General features: G+C 66.9%; 3 protein-coding genes across 7 annotated transcripts; all 3 read left to right on the forward strand.

Moving 5' to 3' along the window:
• Positions 1-338: 338 nt before the first annotated feature.
• Positions 339-2,959, forward strand: LOC106732608 (apoptosis regulator BAX-like). 3 transcript variants are annotated; one of them, XM_075917522.1, is made up of 6 exons: positions 339-431; positions 536-584; positions 708-875; positions 1,177-1,312; positions 1,680-1,784; positions 2,181-2,959. In XM_075917522.1, the coding sequence occupies exons 1-6, from the start codon at positions 386-388 to the stop codon at positions 2,280-2,282; spliced, it is 606 nt and encodes a 201-aa protein (XP_075773637.1). In that variant the 5' UTR covers positions 339-385; the 3' UTR covers positions 2,283-2,959. The 3 variants fall into 3 exon arrangements, with proteins under 3 accessions (XP_075773637.1, XP_075773639.1, XP_075773640.1); XM_075917524.1 differs by having other exon boundaries at positions 344-428; XM_075917525.1 differs by having other exon boundaries at positions 352-425.
• Positions 2,960-5,707: 2,748 nt separating this feature from the next.
• On the forward strand, positions 5,708-9,361 carry LOC142825602 (apoptosis regulator BAX-like). Its single transcript, XM_075917521.1, has 6 exons — positions 5,708-5,865; positions 6,558-6,609; positions 6,871-7,041; positions 7,404-7,536; positions 7,683-7,781; positions 7,947-9,361. Exons 1-6 carry the CDS (start codon positions 5,769-5,771, stop codon positions 7,980-7,982), a joined length of 588 nt encoding a protein of 195 aa, XP_075773636.1. The 5' UTR covers positions 5,708-5,768; the 3' UTR covers positions 7,983-9,361.
• A 5,315-nt stretch (positions 9,362-14,676) lies between these two features.
• Positions 14,677-17,807, forward strand: LOC142825604 (ferritin light chain, oocyte isoform-like). Of its 3 annotated transcripts, XM_075917528.1 has the most exons (6): positions 14,677-14,724; positions 14,816-14,892; positions 14,928-15,048; positions 16,653-16,799; positions 16,883-17,008; positions 17,476-17,807. In XM_075917528.1, the coding sequence occupies exons 3-6, from the start codon at positions 14,947-14,949 to the stop codon at positions 17,629-17,631; spliced, it is 531 nt and encodes a 176-aa protein (XP_075773643.1). In that variant the 5' UTR covers positions 14,677-14,724; positions 14,816-14,892; positions 14,928-14,946; the 3' UTR covers positions 17,632-17,807. The 3 variants fall into 3 exon arrangements, with proteins under 3 accessions (XP_075773643.1, XP_075773642.1, XP_075773644.1); XM_075917529.1 differs by lacking the exon at positions 14,677-14,724 and having other exon boundaries at positions 14,836-14,872; positions 14,943-15,048; XM_075917527.1 differs by lacking the exon at positions 14,677-14,724 and having other exon boundaries at positions 14,829-15,048.
• Positions 17,808-18,069: the final 262 nt, after the last annotated feature.

Raw genomic sequence — 18,069 nt, forward strand, 5'->3', positions numbered from 1 at the left:
CTGGGGGGAGGAGGGGCCGGGGGGGGCAGAGTGGCCCTTGGGGGGGAGGGGCCGGGGGGGGCAGAGTGGCCCTGGGGGGGGAGGGACCAGGGGGGGCTGCTCCCCACGATGCGCCCTGGCACGTGTGTGACACCAGCCTGGCGCCGCCTTGGGGCCATCGCAGCAGCTGGGCAGGGCCGGGGGGGGGGGGGGGGGGGTCACGAAGAGTCCCGGCTGGGGTCAGAGGTCACAAGAGGGCGGGGCTGGGTCGGATCCCCACGTGCCTCTGTCCTCTCCAGTGCCCGCGGAGGTGACGTCACTTCCGGGCCGGGGGACACCCCCCCCGCGCGCGCGCGCGCGCCGGGTCACGTGAGCCCGGTGGCCGCGCGGTCACGTGGGCGCAGCGATGGCGGCGGCTCCGGGCGGGGTGGGCGGCGGCGGCGGCGGCGGCGGTGAGTGGGGGCGGGGCTCGGCCCGGCGGCGGGGGGCGGGGCTCGGCCCGGCCCGGCGCTGCGGGGCCCTGGGCCGGGCCCTGATCCGGGGTCTCTCCCTGCAGGGGCCACGTCGGACCAGATCCTGCAGACGGGAGCGGTGCTGCTGCAGGGGTGAGCGGGGCGGGGGGGCGGGGCCGGGGGGGGTGAGCGGGGCGGGGGGGCGGGGCCGGGGGGGGTGAGCGGGGCGGGGGGGCTGTGTCTCGGGGCCAGGCTGACTGTCCCCCCCCCCCCCAGGTTCATCCGGGACCGGGTCCAGCGCTGCGGGGACTCGCAGGCCGTGGAGCTGAGCCGGGCGGAGCTGGGGGGGCCGGAGCCCCCCCCCTGCGACGAGAACACCAAGCGGCTCAGCGAGTGCTTGCGGCGCATCGGCGACGAGCTGGACAGCAACACGGAGCTGCAGAGGTGGGGGCGAGACCCCCCCTCCTGCTCCAGCCGGCCCCCCCCGGGTCTCACCTCGTCTGCCTGCCTCCTAGGATCCCCCCCCCCCCCGCCCCAAGTCTGGACCCTTTTTGCATGATGCTCCCCTCACAGTATCCCTGTGTCCTCGTGGGGAAACTGAGGCAGGCTTTTCCCCCTCGTCCCAGTGTCCGATTCCTTGTCCCACCCTCACGGTCGTGATCCCCGCCTCCTGTCGAGGGGTAACGCCTGCCCCCGGGTTTGTTTGCCCCCTTCCCCTCCAACTCTAACTATCCATCCCCTGCAGTATGATTGACCGAGTGGGGGCGCACGCCCCCAAGGAAGTCTTCTTCCGCGTGGCGGCCGAGATGTTCTCCGATGGGACCTTCAACTGGGGCCGCGTGGTGGCGCTTTTCTACTTCGCCTGCAAGCTGGTGCTCAAGGTGGGGCAGCTGGAAGGACCCCCCCCCCTTCTTCCTAAGTGTGAAACCCCTGCCCCACTCCCCCATAATGCCCTGCTGCTACCTTTGCCCTGCCATCCCCTGTACAGCCTCACTGCCACCCGTTCCCCCACCTGTGAGATTTCTCCCCGGCCCCTTACTATGAAACCCCCTCTTGAAATCTTTGCTCCCCTACAGCCCCAATGCTACCCTCTCCCCCAGCCATGAAACTCCTTCTCTGCCCCCAGCTGTGAGACCCCCTGCTCTGCCCCATGAAACCCTCCCTCAGCCTTGAGACCCCTGCCCTAGCACCCATATAGCCCCATTGTTTCCCCTGCCGCCCTGATCCCCCCCCCCCTTCTCCCCCTAGGCTCTCTGCACCAAAGTCCCAGAGCTGGTGCGAACCATTGTGGGCTGGACGTTGGAGTACCTGCGGGACCACGTGCTGGCCTGGATCCAGGCCCAAGGAGGATGGGTGAGTCCGGCCGGTGCCCTTCCCTCCCTCTGATGCTTCCCAGGCTGCATGCAAGTGTGTCTTCCAACCCAGGCGCTACTTCTCCCCTGCCCCACCACTGTGAACCCCCGGCCTTGAGACTCCTGCCCTGCCCCCATACAGCCCCATGGCTTCACAAAGCTGGGGACAGCACCCTGGAGTCCTGGTTCCCCGCCCCCCCCTAACCACTAGCTCCCGCTCCCCTCTCAGAGCCAGGGAGAGAACCCAGGAGTCCTGGCTCCCAGCCCGATTCCAAACCTACTAGACTCTGCTGCCCCCAGCCACCCCCAAACGGGTTGTGTGGTGCTAGAGCCAGCCGCACGTCCGTCTCATGCATGCAACAGTTCAGCAAGTCCCTTTGCACCCCCCACCCCCCAGGACGGCCTCCTCTCCTACTTCGGCACGCCCACCTGGCAGACCATCACCATCTTCGCCGCCGGAGTCCTCACCGCCTCCCTCACCATCTGGAAGATGTCCTAGGGTGGGGTGGGGTGCGCTCCGCGGCACCCCACGACTGGACGGACTGTGCTGGGCTCCCTGGCCCAGGCTGCGCGCTCTCGCAGCTCCTCGTGCCTTGTGCTCCACTCAAACAAACCTCTCGGGACCGCGCATCGGATTCCTCAGCCTGGCCTGCACCTCCTGGACCTGGACCGACTCGCTGGGGGGTGGCACAGCTGCTCCGTGGGGCAGGACACCCCCCTGCATCGGGGGGCGGGTGCAGACTTGAGGCCTTGATCGCCCCAGTGCCGGCCTGGATTCCTGCAGCGAGATGCGTTCCGCTCGGGGCTGTGGCCTCGCAGCCCATAAGCTGCCCAGGCTGGAGTTGTCCCGGGGGGGGGGGGGGCCTGGCAGACTCGCCTTCTGTCGCTGAAACACCCGCCTGGGGGCCCCTTTCTGAGTTCCCCTCTGCTGGCAGGGCCCCGGGTGGGCAGGGCCACCCCTCCCCGGGCTTTTCTCTAGCCTGGCAGCTCTACCAGGGTGCCCCTGGCCTCCTGCACACCCCCCCCCCCAGTGCAAAGCCCCTCCTTGGGGTGTAAACAGAAACGCAGCTGCCCCCACCGGCCACAGTGGCCTTAGGGCCCCATCAGAGTCTTGCTGGTGCCTGGTTGGGTGGGGGGGGGGAAGCGGGCTGGGACAGGGGAATTCTTTTATAGAGCACTCAAAGCAGTACTGTAATGGGGGAGGGGACTGGCTCTGTCTCCCCGCCTCTCCCACCACTACCCCCTGGGGGGCTGCCATAACCCCCCCCCCCCATGGCTTCCAGGAGGCAGAGAGGGGGCTGGGAGTCCCACCCCCTTCACCTTTGTCCTGTAACTAACTTAATACTGTTTGTAAACCAATGTGTGTTCTCAGGTATGGGGGGGGCAAGGGCTTATATGGGGGCTGGCCCCCTTCCCAAGCAGCCCTGCCCCTCTTAACTAGTGGGGTAAACTTGGGGGGGCAGGGAGTCACTCCCTGATTTGGCCGGATTGCCCCTGTGTACCCCGCCGGCAGCTGCTGGTTTGGGGGAGTCGCCTGGAGGGTTTGGGTCCACGCTGCTCCCAGCTGCAGCTGGGGGAGTGGAGCCCAGTTCCCCAGAAAGGCTGATATGTGGTAAGGCGAGCAGCTGGTGTGACCCCCTCCCCCAGCATGTGCTGCCAGGGGTTTCTGGCACAGCTGGAGCTGCCCCCTTGCGCACACCAGGCCGGGGTCTGGGGAGTTGCAGGTGCCCCACAGCCTGGAGTGGGGCTGCCTCCCTGAGGGCTTGGGGCAGCTCACACTGCTTGAATTGCTGGGGGGGGCGGAGGAGGGGCTGTACTTGAAAAAATTAGGGGGGCGGGAGGGAGTAGGTGATGTCAAGGTGGGGGCGGGGTTAGTGGCAGGATTGATGGGGTGAGACCTGAGGGCTGGGGAGATGATGTCATGGGGCGGGGCTAACTGGGAGAGGTGATGTAATGGTTGTGGGTTGGGTGGATGATGTCACAAGTGGGGTGGGGCTAATAGGTGATGTAATGAATTTGAGGGAAATGATGTAATTTTGACCTCATTCCAATCCCTGCCCCCCCCCCCCCCCCAGCCGCATGCACTGACTTTCTGCCCAGAGCTCTCCTGTATCCACAGGCTGTCCCGGCTCCCCCCCACCCTGACTAGTGGCTGTGCTCCCTGGATCAGAATGGGGGGGGGGGGTTCCTGGGGAGCTGGGGGCCTGCTGGTGCCTCTGGACTCTTGATTTTTTTTTTTATATCCCTTTTGTATTTCTATTCAACAACCCCCCCCCCCCCCCACTGCGTCCGTCGTCTCCTCTTGCCCATCACTGGGGTCTCTGCATTCAAAATCCCTCCTTTGTAACTTTTTGTAGGGTGGCTGTTTTGATACCAGGGTGTTGGGTTGTGTGTAAAATCAATAAACTCGAAGGACAAAGCTGGGGGAGCTGGTTGGCTCTTGTGTGGAGGGTGGGGAACGACAGACACATGCTGCCAGTTTCCCCTGGGCAGTGGCCCTGGCTGGCAGGACATGACTTCACCCTGGGGCCCCCTGCAGTGGGTCACACGTGGACCCATCAACCCCAGTATCCTGGCCCCCCACAGCTGGGGGTGGGGCAGGGGCTCCCTTCAGCACAGCAAGTGAATAGGAATTTCTCTGCCCCGAAGCTGGGGCTGGCTTTTTGGTCCCAGAAGAAGCTGGTAGCAGGTAGTTCCGCAGGCCCCTGGAGGCTGGCTCCTGGCTGGAGCCCAGCACCACGAGATGGGGGAGCAGACAGCTAAGAAAGGGTGAACGCCCCAGCTGCAGCAGTATGCTAGTGCCAGTCACCCTGCTCAGACTGGGGCCCCTCCCAGACCCAGGAGTCCTGGGGCCCCCTAGGGCCGGCCCTAGGCTGTTAGGCGTTCTCTCCTGTTGGCCTTCCCAATGCCTTGCGTGTGACCGCGTTGGTTGCCGGGTTCACGGCTGCGCCATCTGATTTCCAGGTGTGATTCTGCTGTGTGTGCCCAGGGGGCTGAGCCGCCCCACAGACAAACCAACCGTCCATGTCCCCTACCGCGGTTTATTCGTAGGACTGATTGGCACGGGCCGAGCACACTGGCCGCGTCTTCCTTCCAACGCTTGGATTCCCCTCTTGGTGCTAGCGTGGCCCCAGAGCCTGGTGCCCCAGGGGCCTAGCCCCCGCGGCCAGGTCCTGCAGGGCACCCAAGTGGTGAAGTTCCCCCAGCGGTGCTTGGCAGACAGGGCCGGCTTCTATTTGTGTCAGCAGGTCCTCCCTCTGCGTTGGTCACCACTGGGGCCTAATCGCTGCCACCCAGCTGGGGGTGGTGGCTTTGGGGCCCTGGTTTACCGGGCGAGGTGCTAACGGCTCCGTGGGGCCTTTTCTTTCCACCGCTGGGCAGCGTTCCTCTGGCATCCCCAAGCTTCTCCCGCAGACTCAGCCGCCCAAACGCACTTGGGCCTGGCCCAGGGCAGCCTGTTGCGGTTTGACCCTGCCTGGCCTGGAGAGCGGCACGGGCTCAGCCCAGGCAGGGTGCGCTGACAGCAGCACCGGCCTGGCCGGGTGCCCGAAAGTGCCCTGGCTCCCCTGGCTGAGCGCCCCCAGTCCCTGTTCACTACTGTGCGATGCACGAGGTTGGCACAATGGTGCTTTGCTCTGTTCCCGGGCACCCGCAGGCCTGGCCGTGCCCACCGGAGAATTCTTCCCCCTCCACTCACCCAGTGTGGGGCGTTTCCTATGGGAATCTGCCACAGGCCAGAGAGGGGAGGGAGGGTGGGAACCCGGGACTTCAGCTGGCCCGTTTCCCCCCTCGCTCCCGCCCTGCAGCGCCCCGCAGCGCCCCTCCCCCACCCCCAACCCCGGGATGTCACCTGCCCCCACAGCGAACAGGAGAGAACCCAGGAGTCCTTGCTCCCAGCCCCCCCTCCCGCGGGCCGGGAACCCAGGCATCCTGGCGCCTGGCCCGGGACAGGACACGTGCAGCGCTGGGCGGATCCTGCCCTGCAATGTCCGGGGAGGGGGGCAGGAGAGACGGCGGGATGGAGACGCACCAAGCGGGGGCCCCCCCGGTTGCTCGTGTCCCTGCTCGACCCTCCCCCACCGGTAGGAGCGGGGGCGGAGCTTTCATTTCACACCGTGAAGTCCGAAAACTTGGTGGGGGGGGGGGAGCCCGGCCGCCTGGGTTCTATCCCGGGGGGGGGGGGAGCCCAGGCGCCTGGGTTCTATCCCGGGGGGGGGGGGGGGAGCCCAGGCGCCTGGGTTCTATCCGGGGGGGGGGGAGCCCGGCCGCCTGGGTTCTATCCGGGGGGAGGGGAGCCCAGGCGCCTGGGTTCTATCCCGGGGGGGGGGGGGAGCCCAGGCGCCTGGGTTCTATCCGGGGGGGGGGAGCCCGGCCGCCTGGGTTCTATCCCGGGGGGGGGGGGGGGGAGCCCGGGCGCCTGGGTTCTATCCCGGGGGGGGGGAGCCCGGCCGCCTGGGTTCTAGCCCGGGGAGGGGGAGCCCGGCCGCCTGGGTTCTATCCCGGGGGGGGGGAGCCCGGGCGCCTGGGTTCTATCCCGGGGGGGGGAGCCCGGGCGCCTGGGTTCTATCCCGGGGGGGGGGAGCCCGGCCGCCTGGGTTCTAGCCCGGGGAGGGGGAGCCCGGCCGCCTGGGTTCTATCCCGGGGGGGGGGAGCCCGGGCGCCTGGGTTCTATCCCGGGGGGGGGAGCCCGGGCGCCTGGGTTCTATCCCGGGGGGGGGGAGCCCGGCCGCCTGGGTTCTGTGCGGGGAGACCCACGAAGTTTCTCCCCTTTGAGGTGCCGAGAGCGTTTCCTGCATCAAGCGCATCGGGGCGTCCCTGCTCCGCGGGTAAGTGGGGACCCCCCCCCCCCCCGGGAACGGGTTCCCTGAGCTCCGCCCCCAAATCCTCGCCCCGCCCCCTGCAGGGCCCCGCCCCCATCCCCGCCGTCCTCCCCACCAGTCACCCCTGCACCCCTTCTCTGCGGGTGTCCCCCCCAGCGCCCCTCCCCCACCATTCCCCCCTGTACCTCCTCCCCCTGAGCCCCTCCCCTAACATCCCTGTCACACGGGGCCCAGTAACCCCCCTCCCCCTCACTGCTTCTGTTCCAGCTTCGTCCTGTCGCTGCTCCAGCAGCAGGACCCGGGGCCCCGCCCCAGCCCCCCAGTCACCATGGAGCAGCTGGGGGGTGAGGGCACCCCCGACGGGCCCCAGGTCACCTCCCTGCGCCAGTGTCTGCACCGGATTTGGGGGAGCCTGAGCCAGAACCCCGAGATTGACAGGTGAGAGGACCCCGACCCGCAGCCCCCCCAGCCTGGGCAGCGCCCCAACCCTCAGCCCCCACCCCAGCCTGGGCACCGCCCCTCACTCCAACCCGCAGCCCCCTCCTGCCAGGGCCACGCCCACACACCTGACCCACAGCCCCTCCAACCCAGGCAGCGCTCCTCACCCCAACCTGCAGCTGCCCCCCCAGCCCTGGCAGTGCCCCTTATTGCGACCCTCAGCCCCCCCAGCCTGGGCAGCGCCCTCACCCCAACCCACAGGCCCCCCCCAGCCCAGGCAGCGTCCTCACTCTGACCCACAGCCCCCCCCAGCCCGCCGGCGCCCCTCACTCTGACCCACAGCTGCTGCCCTGTCCCTGCAGCCTGGTGCAGTGTGTGGCGGGACAGCCCCCCCTGCCGGCGCTGGCTACAATCTCAGAGCAGGTGTTCGAAGACGGCATCAACTGGGGGAGAGTCGTGGTCTTCTTCTACTTCACCTACCGAGTCATCGCCCAGGTGAGCCGGGGGCTGGTGCCGGATGCTGGGAGGAGTAAGGGGGGGGGGCAAGGGGAGGCTGGGAGCCAGGACTCCTGAGGGCAGAGGGGCTGGGATCCCAGGTTGCTGTTTCACCTCCCCCCCCCCTCCCCCCATCGCTCCCTCAGGCTCTGAGCAGGTCTGACTGTATCCGGACCTTGGTCGACTGGGCCTTGAACTTCCTATGGGAACGGATCACCCCCTGGATTCAACACCAGGGGGGCTGGGTGAGTGTGGAGCCCCCTCCCCCCCCACCCTGCAGAGACCGCCTCCCTCCACCCACAACCCCCCGCCTCCCTCCGCCATCTACCCCCTCATGTGGGTGTTGGGGGCTCTGTGGGTGGGTGGGGTCACAGACCTCTGTCACTCACCCCCCCACCTCTGTTTGGCAGGACTCCATCCTCAGCTACCTCCCCTCCTCCGCCTAGGGGGGGCAGAAACCCCCCCCCCCCCCGTCTGGAACGGAGCCACCGCCCCCCTCTGCAGCAGAGACCCCAGTGTATGGACGGGAGGGGCACTACCCAACGCCCTCCACTCTGCAGGGACGAAGGCCGGGGGAGGGGACATGAGTATATCCCCTCTCCCCGAAAAAAATCATGAATGGAAAAGAAAACTAACCAAATAACCAGGGCTGTCGCGGAATCCCAGTTACTCACAGGATGGACTCAGAACCAAGAACCTTGATCGAAACAATTGGCCACAATGAATTGCCGTTGTAAGGGGCTGTTCACAAGAACCGGCCCCCCCGAGACGTGATACCAACACTGGGCTGGGGCGTTCTGCCTCTCCCCAAGTGTTGATTTCGAAGGCAACCCAATGCCCTGGGCAGCACTTCCCTGGGCCTCCTTGGAGAGAAACACTTGCACTGGAAAGAAAAAAAAATAACACGAGTAATCGTGTTTTCCAGTCCATCTCGCACAAGTGCTGTCGTGCAAGCTGCTTATCCGGAACGTGCAACTTACAAGTGTGGATTTTTAAAATTTTGTTACCGCAAAAACCAAACCGCGCGGACAAGTCCACTCAATCCTAGAACGCTAGAACTGGAAGGAACCGCGAGGGTCATCGAGTCCAGTCCCCGGCCCTCACAGCAGGTCCCAGGACTGTCAGACCATCCCTGAGAAATGTCTATTCAACCTGCTCTTAAATATCTCCAGAGACGGAGATTCCACAACCTCCCTGGGCAACTTATTCGTGTTTAACCACCCTGACAGGAAGTTTTTCCTACTGTCCAACCTCAACCTTCCTTGCTGCAGTTTAAGCCCATTGCTTCTTGTCCTGTCCTCAGAGGCCAAGGAGAACAAGTTTTCTCCCTCCTCCTTGTGACACCCTTTTAGATACCTGAAAACCGCTCTCATGTCCCCTCTCAGTCTTCTCCTTTCCAAACTAAACCAGCCCAATTCTTACAGTCTTCCTTCATAGCTCATGTTCTCTAGACCTTTGATCATTCTTGTTGCTCTTCTCTGGACCTTCTCCAGTTTCTCCTCATCTTTCTTGAAATGTGGTGCCCAGAACTGGACACAATACTCCAATTAAGGCCTAATCAGCGCAGAGTAGAGTGGAAGAATAACTTCTCGTGTCTTGCTCACAATACGCCTGTTCATGCAGCCCAGAATCATGTTTGCTTTTTTTGCAACAGCATCATATTTGGCTCATATTTAGCTTGTGGTCCACTATGACCCCTAGATCCCTTTCTGCAGGACTCCTTCCTAGACAGTCGCTTCCCATTCTGTGTGTGTGGAACGGATTGTTCCTTCCTAGGTGGAGTATTTTGCATGTGTCTTTATTAAACTTCATCCTGTTTACCTCAGATCATTTCTCAGTTTGTCCAGATCATTTTGAAATATGACCCTGTCCTCCAAAGCAGTTGCAACCCCTCCCAGCTTGGTATCATCTACGTCCTCTCTATGCCAATATCTAAATCGTTGATGAAGATAGTGAACAGAACTGGTCCCAAAACAGACCCTTGCAGAACCCCACTTGTTATGCCCTTCCAGCAGGATTGTGAACCGTTAATAACTACTCTCTGAGAACGATTATCCAGCCAGTTATGCACCCACCTTAGAGCAGCCCCATCTAGGTTGTATTTGCCTAGTTTATTGATAAGAAGATCATGCAAGACTGTATCATATCCCTTGCTAAAGTTTAGATATACCACATCCACCGCTTCTCCCTTATCCACCAGACTCGTTATCCTATCAAAGAATACATCAGATTAGTTTGACATGATTTGTTCTTTACAGATCCATGCTGCCTGTTACCTGTCACCTTATTATCTTCCAGGTGTTTGCAGATGATTTCCTTAATTACTTGCTCCAGTGTCTTTCCTGGCACAGGTAAATGTCTGTTCACATCTATGACCGATAACTCTGCCCACTTCTAATTCATTGGGCCCTGCCAGTTTCACAGCTGTGAAAAACGTGTCACAGTGGTGAAATAAGCCCTTCTCTGTGAAACCACTCTGGGGAGCACCAGCCGTGAAGGCAGCACAGAAGTGAGGGTGGCAATATGGCAAGCGCCCTGCAGGCGGTTTGTGAACCTCCCTTCCTCATAGGGAAACACCTGAAACGGTGCAACTGACCTGTTTCCAAATCCGAGGGCTGTGACATGGACGAGAATGGACTGTGAGTTCGGTCCCGGGGCGCTGTGGCCGCTGGCATTGTCTGCTGCGCTCACGTGGGTTCACACGTTTCACCAGGGCGGGCGTTTGTAACCAGCCGTAACAGGAGAACGTGGGCACCCAGGGGGCCTGTGGTGGGTCTGACAGGGAGGCCTCCAGCCAGGCGGGTTCGTGGCACGGTCCCCGCCCCACACACACACCCTGCCTCCTCTACCCTGCCTCCCCTCCCTGGCAGCTGCCCCCATCCCCACCAGCCTGCACACCCTACACTGCCCAGCCCCCCGCTGCCCCTCCTCTACTGTCAGGGCCCCTGCCCAGCCCCCCGCCCATGCTGACCACAGCAGATTTGGGGGAGGGGTCACCCCTACATGGCACCCAGGCCGCGGCTGCTTCTGGGGGACGGGTGGGGACCTTCGATCCTTCCAGCTCACATCACCCCCAGTGTCTGGGGCGAGGAGGGTCACAATGTCCTGGGTACATCAGCTTGGGCTCAGCCGGGTGCTGGCTCCGTGTCACCGAAGGGTGGGGGAGTCACCCCCCCCCCCCAATGTGCCGCCAGAGATGACTCCCCGCCAGCCGGGAGAACAGGTTTAGTTGGCGACAGGGACACAGCGTAGAACAGACTTGTCAGCGCAGGAACCAGGAGCAGCCAGTCCAAGCCAGCTTGGGGAGAGGGGCCCAGAGCCAGGCCCTGGCTCCCCTCCCTGCCCCCTAAGCCCGGGAGACAAACACACGCTCTGCAGCCAGTCTTGCCTCTGGCCTTTTTCCAGCTCCCAGGGGCAAAAGGTGTCACCTGGATCCACCCCTTCCCAGGCTCAGGTTACAGACTGCATCAGCCAGCCGGGGAATTCCTGCCCCCAGCTAGGGACTGGGGCCATGCCAGGGAAACTGAGGCACGCAGCCGGGGTTAGTCCAGGCCAGTGGAACTCACACGTGACGTGACAAGGAACCCGCTCGCCACTTTGTCACAGGGCTGGCCCCTCTGGGACATGCAGCTCACAACAGGCCGGAGAAGAAACTTCTCCCCGCCCAGCTGGTCTCCCCTCTGAGGCTCGTTATGGGCTGGAAGAGCGTGTGGCCCTCCTAGCAACGCCTCCGGCCACAGAGCTCGTTAGCACTCAGGTGCCGGATGAGCCAACCTCAGGGCTAATTATTGTGTGTTCACAAGCCATTAGGAACGGGAAACAGCGCGGCCCTGGGGCCCGTGGGTCTCTGGCAATGCTGCTGGAGCTGGGGTGCACAATCATGCTCCCCCCCTGCCCCCCCCCAGGTGTTCTATGGGGCCGGGGGGAGGCTGTGGCAGATGCCGGCCGCCTTCCCGCACCTGGGTCCCGCTGCAGAGGGGGTGGAGGGCTCGGCCCTGGTTCGCACGGACAGTGCTCGTGTCCAGAGCTCCAGGGGGGAGCCGAGCGAGTCGGGAGCCGGACAAACTTACAAAACCACCAATAGTCCGGCAGCACGTTACAGCCTCGCACCACACGTAGGTGGGATCACGCGCAGTCCTGGGCAGAGCCCATCTCTTGCGATGACTGGAGCGTTGCATGACTGGCGCTGCGTGAGAAGGGGGGCTGGACCGGACTGGGGGGCTCTGTGCCAGGGCCCCAGGGCCAGGAAGCCAGCCTGACACGTCCTCCCTGGCCTTCCCCGGCACCCCAGAGCCAGGCTGGGTGGGAGGGCGGAAAGGGGGAGCGACACCCCGTGGGGTACGGGGGCAAGGAGCTGCAGCACCGCACGCCCGGACGGACGGACGCCCGGCCCTGGGGTGGGCTCTGAACAAGCTGCAGCCGGACCCGTCTGGGCGGCGTCTCGCTGGGTGCCCAACACTGGTGCCTGGCTGGGGATGGGAGTTTCAGGTGTGACACCCACCCTGACCCTGGCCTTGACTGGACATTCGCCAGCTGGCACGTTACAAAGCCAATTTCCCCTGCCTGTAACATCCGCCTTTCCACACAGCAAGCTCACCCAGCCCCGGCAGCGAGCCTCGTGAGCCCGGGCCCTACACGGCAGGTGCTGCTACCGACGGCTCGTGGAGTCTGTTACTTGCCCTCCGGCCCCGCCGAGGACGTGGGCTGCCCAGTGTGACGGCGCGTCGGGGCTCCCCCATCCTGCTCCCCCCGTAGCAGCAAGCACAGATTCCGCTCGCAATAGAACAGAGGGGTTTATTGCTGCTCCAGGATACAGCGCAGCACAGACGTGGTGCGATTACAGGATTCGGGGCCAGGATGTCTCAGCCCCTAGCCTGCCATCCCAAGGAAAGCCTGGACCTGCACCTTGGTCTGGGGAACCGGCCAGTCTCCGATGGCCTCCACCTTGGCCAGCTCTGGCTTCAAGCAGCCGCTCCCCACCTCACGGCCCAGGTAGGACACCTCGGCCATCCCGACCTTGCACTTCCCAGCCTTTACAGTCAGGCCAGCCTCCCGCAGCCGCTCCGGTACCTGGCTGACCTGGGCCATGTGGCCCTCCCAGGACTGGCTGCAGACACAACTAGCATCGGTGTACGCTAGGGCAAACTCCATCCCCCGCAGCAGCTGGTCCACCGGCGCTGGAAGGGCAAGACCAGGAAGTCGCAGAGCCCCACCGGGGTGATAAACGCCGATTTCAGCGGCTAGCGGCTCCTGCCAGTAGCCCCTGGTGAGGTCCAGGGTGGTGAGGTAGTGAGCCTGGCCCTGAGCCCTGAGCCTCTCTCCCTCTGGTGCCAGCCCCACACTGACCCTTCCCCGGCACACGCCCGGCTCTGCCCTTAACCAGGAGAACCGGTTTGGCCACTGTCCTGGGCCGCCAGCGGGATCCTCCACAGCCCCCTGCCCAAGCCCAGCCACCCGCCCGGCACTGGCCCTGCCTCACACCCAGGAGCCCTGACTGTTGGTGCCTCTCCAAGGTGCCACAGGCCGGTTCAGACTCACGGGGCAGCCCCCTGCGCCGCCCACGGAGGGAGGCTGCCCCAGCCGCCCGCGGGACACCCGGCCCCCACCCTGTGCAACCTGAGCCCGGGCGGGGGGGCGCCAGGTGACAACGTGTGTCTGGGGAAGCCTGACAAAGGCGGGGGGGGGGGCTGGGAGTTCCCTCTGGCTGCGGGTGGGGGCGCCGGGCCCCTTGACTCCCTGACAGCTCAGTGATACAGGGGGCTGCGGGGCGGGAGTGGGGGGCACCAGCAGCGGCTGCCAGCCCCCTGCTCTACCCACTACACTCCACCCCCTCCCAGCGAGAGAACCCAGACGTCCTGGCTCCCCGCCCCCGCCCTGCCCTGTCCCACTTGACTCCCATTTCCCCTTTGCTGCACCCGGCTCCTCGCCCGCCTGACCCGTGAAAGCTGAGCTCAGCAGAAAACCATCCCCCGCCCCCCTGCCTGCCCCTCACCACCAAACCCCACCTACCCCCGCCTCCCCCAGACCCCCAACCTCCTCCAGATCCCACCTGCCCCCGCCTCCCCCAGACCTCAGACCCTCCCGCCCCCTGCCTGCCCCTCACCCGCCAAACCCCACCTGCCCCCGCCTCCTCAGGACCCCAGACCCTCCCGCCCCCTGCCTGCCCCTCACCCGCCAAACCCCACCTGCCCCCGCCTCCCCCAGACCCCAGACCTTCCCGCCCCCCTGCCTGCCCCTCACCACCTCCCCCAGACCCTGCCTACCCCCGCCTCCCCCAGACCCCCAACCTCCTCCAGACCCCACCTGCCCCCGCCTCCCCCAGACCCCCAACCTCCTCCAGACCCCACCTGCCCCCGCCTCCCCCAGACCCCCGACCTCCTCCAGACCCCACCTGCCCCCGCCTCCCCCAGACCCCCGACCTCCCCCAGACCCCACCTGCCCCCGCCTCCCCTAGACCCCCAGCCTTCCTCAGGCCCCACCTGCCCTCCTCAGACGCCATCTGCCACCCCTAGACACTCTCAGCCCCCCCATCCCACCCAGCTAGTAGCTCCCAGGGACCCCAACAGGACCTAGCTTCTCCTAACCCCCATATGGATCCAGCCCCAGCTGGTCCCTTTAAGAGGCTCCCTCCCCAGTGCCCAACCCCGAACCCACTGACCCCCCAGCCTGTTCCCTCCCTCATACCCCCTCCCCCGCCCCATGCCCAGCCCCAGGGAACCGGCTCCGACTGGCTGGGTCCTGAAAACAGGAACTCAGAGGCCCTGACCCCAGGGACGCGGGGAGGGACGAGGAGCCAGGAGCCCACTGGGGTCACATGCGGGGGGTGGGGGGGGGGAGGGGTTGCTGAGTCATGCTGAGCTCACCCTGGGGGTGGGGCGCTAGGAAGGTTTGTGCTGAGTCACGGTGGGGGCAGCTGGGGGGCGGGGGGCTTCTCTAGCTCTCCCATCAGCCTCCTTCTGCCAGATTGGGGGGGGGTCTGCATCCTGCCCCCCTCCCCACCCACAGCTGGGAGAGAGCCCGGGTATCCGGGCCCCCCAGCCCCGCCCCCCTCCGAGTGTGGGGCGTGCCTGGCGCTGCGCAGCTGGGGGGAGGAGCCAGCGTGGGGCTATAAAGGGCCCCGCCAGCCCCAGAGCCCCCATCCGCTCCCCGGCTCTTGCTTCAACAGTGTTTGAACGGAGCCTCCGCCCCGCATCCCGCCCCGGACACCGCGCATCCCGCACCGAGCATCCCGCACCGGACACCGCGCATCCCGCACCGGACACCGCGCATCCCGCACCGAGCATCCCGCCCCGGACACCGCGCATCCCGCACCGGACACCGCGCATCCCGCACCGAGCATCCCGCACCGGACACCGCGCATCCCGCACCGGACACCGCGCATCCCGCACCGAGCATCCCGCACCGGACATCATGAGCTCCCAGATCCGCCAGAACTACCACTCCGAGAGCGAGGCGGGCACCAACCGCCTGGTGAACCAGCTGCTGCAGGCCAGCTACAGCTACGTGTCCCTGGTGAGCCCCCGCACCAGCCCCGCGCCGGAGAGAGCCCGGGACCCCCCCTCCCCCCCCCGCACCAGCCCCGCGCCGGAGAGAGCCCGGGACCCCCCCCCTCCCCCCGCACCAGCCCCGCGCCGGAGAGAGCCCGGGACCCCCCCTCCACCCCCGCACCAGCCCCGCGCCGGAGAGAGCCCGGGACACCCCCCCCCCCGCACCAGCCCCGCGCCGGAGAGAGCCCGGGACCCCCCCCTCCTCCCCCCGCACCAGCCCCGCGCCGGAGAGAGCCCGGGACCCCCCCTCCTCCCCCCGCACCAGCCCCGCGCCGGAGAGAGCCCGGGACCCCCCCTCCTCCCCCCGCACCAGCCCCGCGCCGGAGAGAGCCCGGGACACCCCCCCCCCCGCACCAGCCCCGTGCCGGAGAGAGCCCGGGACACCCCCCCCCCCCCGCACCAGCCCCGCGCCGGAGAGAGCCCGGGACCCCCCCTCCTCCCCCCGCACCAGCCCCGTGCCGGAGAGAGCCCGGGACACCCCCCCCCCCCCCGCACCAGCCCCGTGCCGGAGAGAGCCCGGGACCCCCCCCTCCTCCCCCCGCACCAGCCCCGTGCCGGAGAGAGCCCGGGACACCCCCCCCCCCCCCGCACCAGCCCCGCGCCGGAGAGAGCCCGGGACCCCCCCCTCCTCCCCCCGCACCAGCCCCGTGCCGGAGAGAGCCCGGGACACCCCCCCCCCCCCCCGCACCAGCCCCGTGCCGGAGAGAGCCCGGGACACCCCCCCCCCCCCCGCACCAGCCCCGCGCCGGAGAGAGCCCGGGACCCCCCCCTCCTCCCCCCGCACCAGCCCCGCGCCGGAGAGAGCCCGGGACACCCCCCCCCCCCCGCACCAGCCCCGCGCCGGAGAGAGCCCGGGACCCCCCCCTCCTCCCCCCGCACCAGCCCCGCGCCGGAGAGAGCCCGGGACACCCCCCCCCCCCCGCACCAGCCCCGCGCCGGAGAGAGCCCGGGACCCCCCCTCCTCCCCCCGCACCAGCCCCGCGCCGGAGAGAGCCCGGGACCCCCCCTCCCCCCCGCACCAGCCCCGCGCCGGAGAGAGCCCGGGACCCCCCCTCCCCCCCGCACCAGCCCCGCGCCGGAGAGAGCCCGGGACCCCCCCCTCCCCCCCGCACCAGCCCCGCGCCGGAGAGAGCCCGGGACACGCCCCCCCCCCCCGCGCCGGAGAGAGCCCGGGCGTCCGCCCCAGCGCAGGGACATCTCCCCCGCCCCGCGCGTGTCCCTGACCCACGCTCTCCACCGCTGCTGTTTACCAGCCGCTCCCAGGGCAGAGTCCAGCCCCGCTCTCCCCCCCCCCCAATAATTGCCCAGCCCAAAGGGCAAGTCTCTCCCTGGGGGCGGGGCTGTTGGGTTGGGGGAGCCCTGGATCTGGAGGGCTGAGCGCTCCCCTGGGGATGGGGCTGCTGGGCTTGGGGGGGGGTCCCTGGATGGGGGGGGGTTGGTCAGGTTGCTGGGGCTGGGGGCAGGGCTGGTGGGTTGAGGGGTGCCTGGACGGGGGGGGGGGGGCAGCAGGGCTACTGTGGTTGGGGGGTGCCTGGATCTGGGGGCCTCACTGTCTCTCCCCCCCCCCAGGGCTATTTCTTTGACCGGGACGATGTGGCTCTGGCCCATTTCTCCGAGTTCTTCCGGCACCTGTCGGGCGAGAAGCGGGAGCAGGCGGAGCAGCTGCTGCGCTTCCAGAACCGCCGCGGGGGGCGCGTCCTCCTGCAGGACATCCAGGTGAGGGGGCAGCAGATATGGGGGGGACCATGGGAACCCCGTCTCCTCCCCCCCATGCAGCCCTAACCCTCCCCTCCCCCCAGAAACCGGAGCAGGACGAGTGGGGGAATGGCGCGGCCGCCATGGACTTTGCACTGAAGCTGGAGAAAACCGTCAACCAGGCCCTGCTGGACCTGCACCAGGTGGCCACGCGCCACGCGGACCCGCATGTGAGTGACCCAGCGACCCGCCTCCCCCTGGCTCCCACCACTAGGCCCCGCTCCCTTCCCTGAGCTAGAGAGAAGCCTGGCTCCCAGCCTCCCCCTGGCTCCCACCACTAGGCCCCGCTCCCTTCCCTGAGCTAGATAGAAGCCTGGCTCCCAGCCTCCCCCTGGCTCCCACCACTAGGCCCCGCTCTCTTCCCTGAGCTAGAGAGAAGCCTGGCTCCCAGCCTCCCCCTGGCTCCCACCACTAGGCCCCGCTCCCTTCCCTGAGCTAGAGAGAAGCCTGGCTCCCAGCCTCCCCCTGGCTCTCCCCACTAGGCTCCACTCTCCTCCCTAAGCTGGAGGGAGAACCCAGGAGCCCTGGCTCCCCGCCCCCTCCAACTCCAATCACAGGTGCCCCCTGGAGCTGGGGTGGGGGGAGAACCCAGGGGGCTGCCTCTAACAATCCCCTTGCGCCCCCCCCCCCCCCCCAGATGTGTGACTTCCTGGAGACCCACTTCCTGGACGAGGAGGTGAAGCTGATCAAGAAGCTGGGCGACCACGTGACCAACCTGCAGCGCGTGGGGGCGCCCGAGGCGGGGCTGGGCGAGTACCTCTTCGACCGGCTCACCCTGCACGAGAGCAGCTGAGCGCCCCCCACAGCAGCCGCCCCGCGCCGGCCCTTTAAATCCTGCTGCCTGGCCGTGCCGGGGCGTTCAACAACCCCCCCCCCCCCCCGCGTTCGAGTCACCTGCCCACCCGGGGGTGAACGGCGCCCCCCCCCCCACATCTGTAACTGGCATGGAATAAAGGCTTGGCATCCGCACTGCAGGGTCCATGTGTCTGTGTCCCCCGTCAGTGCACAGCTGGCAGCCCCTGGGGAGGCAGCTGCTGTCCCTACCCCCTTGGGGTGGGGCAGAGGCCAGGGGTAGGGGGGAAGGGAATGTCCTTGCCTCTGCTCCCCCCTCACAGGGCAAGCCAGGGGTTGGTTGAGGGGCTTCCAGGTGGGGCCAGTGCTGGCAGGGGACCTGGGGACCACTTACACACACACACACCCACCCACCCACCCCCGGGGAGCTTGGCAGAGG

The sequence above is a fragment of the Pelodiscus sinensis genome, unplaced genomic scaffold (assembly GCF_049634645.1).
Source record: "Pelodiscus sinensis isolate JC-2024 unplaced genomic scaffold, ASM4963464v1 ctg144, whole genome shotgun sequence".
NCBI classification, from domain to species: Eukaryota; Metazoa; Chordata; order Testudines; family Trionychidae; genus Pelodiscus; species Pelodiscus sinensis.

What these genes read in the sequence shown, in the direction of transcription:
- LOC142825602 (XM_075917521.1), top strand. Translation starts at nt 5,769, where the DNA reads ATGTCCGGGGAGGGGGGCAGGAGAGACGGCGGGATGGAGACGCACCAA. An exon ending in GGGGCGTCCCTGCTCCGCGG is followed by an intron (nt 6,610 to 6,870) that starts GTAAGTGGGGAC and finishes CTTCTGTTCCAG; the next exon opens with CTTCGTCCTGTCGCTGCTCC. An exon ending in CCTACCGAGTCATCGCCCAG is followed by an intron (nt 7,537 to 7,682) that starts GTGAGCCGGGGG and finishes TCGCTCCCTCAG; the next exon opens with GCTCTGAGCAGGTCTGACTG.
- LOC142825604 (XM_075917528.1), top strand. Translation starts at nt 14,947, where the DNA reads ATGAGCTCCCAGATCCGCCAGAACTACCACTCCGAGAGCGAGGCGGGC. An exon ending in GCTACAGCTACGTGTCCCTG is followed by an intron (nt 15,049 to 16,652) that starts GTGAGCCCCCGC and finishes CCCCCCCCCCAG; the next exon opens with GGCTATTTCTTTGACCGGGA. An exon ending in TCCTCCTGCAGGACATCCAG is followed by an intron (nt 16,800 to 16,882) that starts GTGAGGGGGCAG and finishes CCCTCCCCCCAG; the next exon opens with AAACCGGAGCAGGACGAGTG.
- LOC106732608 (XM_075917522.1), top strand. Translation starts at nt 386, where the DNA reads ATGGCGGCGGCTCCGGGCGGGGTGGGCGGCGGCGGCGGCGGCGGCG. An exon ending in CGGCGGCGGCGGCGGCGGCG is followed by an intron (nt 432 to 535) that starts GTGAGTGGGGGC and finishes CTCTCCCTGCAG; the next exon opens with GGGCCACGTCGGACCAGATC. An exon ending in AGCAACACGGAGCTGCAGAG is followed by an intron (nt 876 to 1,176) that starts GTGGGGGCGAGA and finishes CATCCCCTGCAG; the next exon opens with TATGATTGACCGAGTGGGGG.